This window comes from Magnolia sinica, chromosome 7 (assembly GCF_029962835.1).
Source record: "Magnolia sinica isolate HGM2019 chromosome 7, MsV1, whole genome shotgun sequence".
NCBI lineage: Eukaryota > Viridiplantae > Streptophyta > Magnoliopsida > Magnoliales > Magnoliaceae > Magnolia > Magnolia sinica.
In genome coordinates, this window is record NC_080579.1 from 94,231,988 (window position 1) to 94,236,793 (window position 4,806).

The 4,806-nt window shown below is 41.2% G+C and overlaps 1 protein-coding gene across 1 annotated transcript; it reads left to right on the top strand.

The window, feature by feature from the left end:
- The first annotated feature begins 1,681 nt into the window (after nucleotides 1–1,681).
- On the top strand, nucleotides 1,682–3,931 carry LOC131251778 (FCS-Like Zinc finger 17-like). The gene is made up of 2 exons (XM_058252718.1): nucleotides 1,682–2,012; nucleotides 3,469–3,931. Exons 1-2 carry the CDS (start codon nucleotides 1,726–1,728, stop codon nucleotides 3,638–3,640), a joined length of 459 nt encoding a protein of 152 aa, XP_058108701.1. The 5' UTR covers nucleotides 1,682–1,725; the 3' UTR covers nucleotides 3,641–3,931.
- The last annotated feature ends 875 nt before the right edge of the window (nucleotides 3,932–4,806 follow it).

A 4,806-nucleotide genomic window follows, 5' to 3' on the forward strand; every position in this document is an offset into this window, starting at 1 on the left:
GTGACCTTACAATTGCATCGGCTTCCTTAAAGATCGATTTGTTTTCGGCAATAGATGCCCTTTAAGGCTTGGATCCCATTGAATCCATGCTAGTTTGTAAAGTTGGTCCATTCCATAAATTGACTTATCAACTCATTTATTTTTTTCTCAGCATTTATCTCTAGCCCAACTGAAACCTAGTTAAAAAGATCTTCAAATCCAGTGGAATCTAAGTGTGGATGATCAAGAATGATAATACGAAGGAATAGAAGATGGACTCGAGAAGATCTGACTTGATTACTGGTTTACTGGTGCTGTAGGACTCGACCCGTTAACAACCCTTTCCATGGTGGGGCCCACCAAGATGGTGATCTACCATAGTCAAGGTTGGGTTAGCCCCATTCCCAGGGTGTGGGTCCCATGAGTTCTGAGCTACGCTTCAGGCCCAATAAAAATCATCTGGGCTTACAGTGGGTCTTGCTTGAAGGCCTGAAAGGAGATCTTGGCTCGACTTGAAAATTATAGGACCCGAATGTGGCTCTTCTAGTCGGATCTAGATCGGAGTCAAATGCCCGACCCAATTGCGCACCGGTTCCCTAATTTGCCGTCCGGGTACGGCCGGGACTTGGATCCGTATACGGTTCTGAACAAGTTCTAGTCGGGTCCACAGTGGACCCGACCCAATAGAACAATCTAATAAAAGTACGGAGAAGGAGAAAGTGAGGAGATATTCCTTCTGTGGACTACGTGCTTCTAAATATCGGGAGCGGGATCAGGTGTTACCCGGGCGACACCTTGGTGGGTGTTACTCCTTCAGTGGGGCCCACCTTAATTATTTATATTGTATCCACTCCGTCCATCCCTTTTAAAGGAACATTTTAGCTTGTTTTATTAAAAAATAAATATATTAAAATATCATGTGGACCACACCAAAGGAAAAAGTCTTGATGGAAACTTCCTAGGCCCACATTAATGATCATATTAATGTATAATTTCAATCCAACCCGTTTATGAGATCAATAATACCTGGATAAAAGAAAAAAATATAAATATTATGTTTTTTAAAAACATTTGTGGACCAAAAAAAGCTTTAAATGGTCATTCACCACTGTTTCCAGTGATGTAGTTCACATAAGATTTATATCTTATTAATTTTTGGTATAAGGTTTTAAATTCATATGTATAAACGTATGGACGTCGTGGATATGCAAAATATTGTCAATGTGGGCCCCATACGGTAAGGGAAACAGCAGCTAAGGTGTTACCCGAGTAGCACCTAATCCGCTCCCATAAATATCTCCTTCATGGGAAATTGATACTCTGGCAGACGACGATAATCCGTAAACATGTATTAAAAGCAATTATATGTGACATAGATAAAACCCTAAGTAAACCGTCAAAATAGTGGACCACAGTTCATCTAATGGTGAATTTGTTGTTTCCAACTCATCGTAAAAAATCAATAGGACGATCAAAACAGAAAATCATTGACCGGGAAAATTCAAAATGCTAATAGATGAAAGGATAAGATCATCCTATCGATATGATTTCTGGGTTGGGACATTAAGTTATATTTTCCTGATTTAGACGGTCATGATTTGAATTAAATGTACGGAAAATTCTTCCTTTTCAAAGTGCATGTGCACAAATCATTATAATCCGCCAGAGTATCAAACAACTTCTAATTCCAATATAAATCACGTTCTTTCTTCTACAAATCTCATCCAGCACCTCCCATGTAAAAGGATGATGAAGAAAATGAGGGAAGATGGCCCACCATCAAAGGCCCACCAATGCGCCACCGGTGAAATGAACGGTTCAGATCCGACCTCATCATGCCCGGTCGGGTTGCGACTATTAATACAAAGTTCGGGGCGGGAATCCAACGTCATCAACAAGTCCGTGTCCATACTGACCAAATCTGTGCATCCTAACCGTCGAATTCCATCATCTTTTCCAGAATCAAGCTTCCTTAAGGCATGTCAGCTATGCAAGAAGGAACTCACCCCTCTCGACGATGTGTACATGTACAGGTAAAGCTGAAAGAGAGACTACAGATTATAGTAAGCTCGTGTCTTCAGGTCCAACAAGTGGGCCATCTTTAAGTGATCTGGACCGTTGATTGGGCCTGATTTTTTAAGACTCATGCATTAAATAAAAAACGCCCCAGATTCGAAGGTCCTGGGTATGAAATATTTTGGATTCTTTTTTGGTTGAATGTGAATGGTTGTTTTTTTTTAAATTTTTTTTAAATTTAATTTATTTTTATTAACCCGTCCACCTATTAAACGGCTAGGATTCCTCCAATCTTGGGGATTTTTGGTGCACTGGTATTTTTCGTTGCTATATGTGTTGGGAGACCGTATCAGCTACAGTCAGCTAAAAGCCAACTTAGCATTCAGCTCTTCTTTTTTCTGCCGACGTCTCACATTTGTAGAACATCTGATCCGTGCAAAAGTTGCATCCAACTACGAATATCATATCTTTAAACACTAGGATGAACTATTTATTTAGTGGGCCACAAAAGTACGTTGAGTTGGACTATCGGCCATTCGCTTATTTCGATGGTGTGTTCTACCTGATGAGTGAAACGATATGATTTTTGTGTCAGGCGATCTTTGTAGTGGGACCCACATTTTTCATTGCTAGGATGTCCGGAAGATGTTACACATTGGAAGGAAAGCAGCAGGTGATTAGTTTTATCTATGTTTTAATAGAGAGCTTTGCTAAGCGTACACGCGGGTAATAATGCTCATGCGCACGCTACATGTGCCAGCATGGGACATAGATGCGTGATCCAATCCATTCATCAGATCGATCACCTTGTAAAGTACTTACATGTCATTAAATCCAAGCCATCCATCACCTTGATCCTGAAAATCAGTATGATTCAACACTCGTGTGGCCCACCTCGCAAAATTATAGCTGAAATCTCTCAATTCACGTTGTATGACCCACTTAAGTTTTTAAATGCTGTAATTTTGGGTAATTCATTCATCCTGATGAGGCAAATCATATGGTGGGCCACACCATATGGAACAGTTTGGATGGTGACTCCTACCATAGAAACCTTTCCAGAGCCACTGTGTTTTTGTTTTTGTTTTTTTTTTTCCATCCAACCCGTTCATCAGGTGGGCCCCACAACTGCGGCAAGGCGTCCCGAAAATCAGCCTGATCCAAAACTCAGGTGGACCACATAGAGTGGATTTAGAGGTTTAGGTGTGATTTTACATTGTGCTTTTGGCTTGGCCCACCTGAGTTTTGGGTCATGCTGATTTTTGTTACTTACCGTGAAAACGTGGTGGTGCAACTGATGGATGGAGTAGATGTTACTTATAAATCAAGGTGGGCCCCACCGAGCTTGGCCTTTGCACACACTTGTACAACGGGTGTTATAGAGGGATTCGGTCCCTAATGGACGGTCCAGATCGACAACTGGACTTTGCAAGTCTCCAAAAACTTGAAACTATTATCTCTGTGTTGTTGCAGGGGTGATCAGGGATTCTGCAGTGTGAAGTGTAGATGCAGGCAGATTTTCATAGATGAGATGAGAGAGATGGAGGCTTCTGCGAGGGGCCCACCGGCCCCACCTCTACGTAGCAATCGAGGCCGTCGAATGCCCAAATCCAATCGCTGTGGAGGAATCCTAGCCGTGGGTTAATACGAATTTTCCACACGAGAGATGCTCCCAAGCAACCCATCTATGCAAACTTCCAAATGTGGCCCTGTCTTTCACATGTGTAAGGCATCTGAGTCATGCAAGGGGTATATCCACACCGTCAAAATATGAGTGGACAGCCAATGGTTTGATAGAAAATGTAAGGTCTGGCCCATTATTGAGCAGATCAGCATAATCTTCATGATGTGGCTACGGCTCAGATGTCCTGCCACATCTTTATATCATGTATGATAAGAAAATAAATAGAAGGAAATTATGTATATTTCATCTATACACGTGGCATCTACCTGAGATCCAACGGTTAAAATTTTCGTAGCAACCTCTTCTTTTGTGGACCACCTATGAGATGGTTAGGATAACCTAAAGTGTTGCTCCACAGATTGATCATTTGTCTATGGAATGATCTAGTGGACCTCCCAAGTTGATCTTTATCCCTATCATGATTACTGCTGACAGTTCAGATTACTCATCTAGTGGGCCACCAAGATTGATCATCTGCCCATGATAATTACCACCAAGGATTCAGATTATCCAGCCAGTGGGCCTTCAGATTGATTGTTTGCCATGATTTCCAACGATTTAGATTAACCATCTGGTGGGCCTTCGTGACTGATTATTTGTCCATGGATTTATTTTCTCTCTTCCCTCGCATGGAGACCGAGGGATCCGTCTATATCCTAAGTTGCTATGTTGGTCTAAGGAAAATTTAAGAGAGCTTGGGAAGTTGTATGCTAATGTTATGGTCATTTGTATATAGAAATAATAAAATTTCAGTGGTCCAATAATATTAATCTAGCATTGATTAAATGAGATTTTTCCCTAACTACCTTTACGATGGAGAGGGAGGTGTTAGCTATTGGACCCGTATGTGGGCCCTCCTTCCCCAAACCGCCTTATCTTCTTTTTCATATATAAACTCAACTCTTTCTTATCCACTGGGTCCTTACTCTTGCTCAGGTGGTAGACTCTCAGGAGTTTCTGGTTAGGGTTTCGAGTACCCTAGGTGGTGAAATTCCACTAGCACGAGTGTGTAGGGTGTGTGTGCGTGTGTTAAAAAAAAATAAACTCTTTCTTATCCATGGTAATTGTTTATAAAAGTGATGAAGAGAAAATATAAACTGAAGAGAAAAACAATAACGATAATAAGA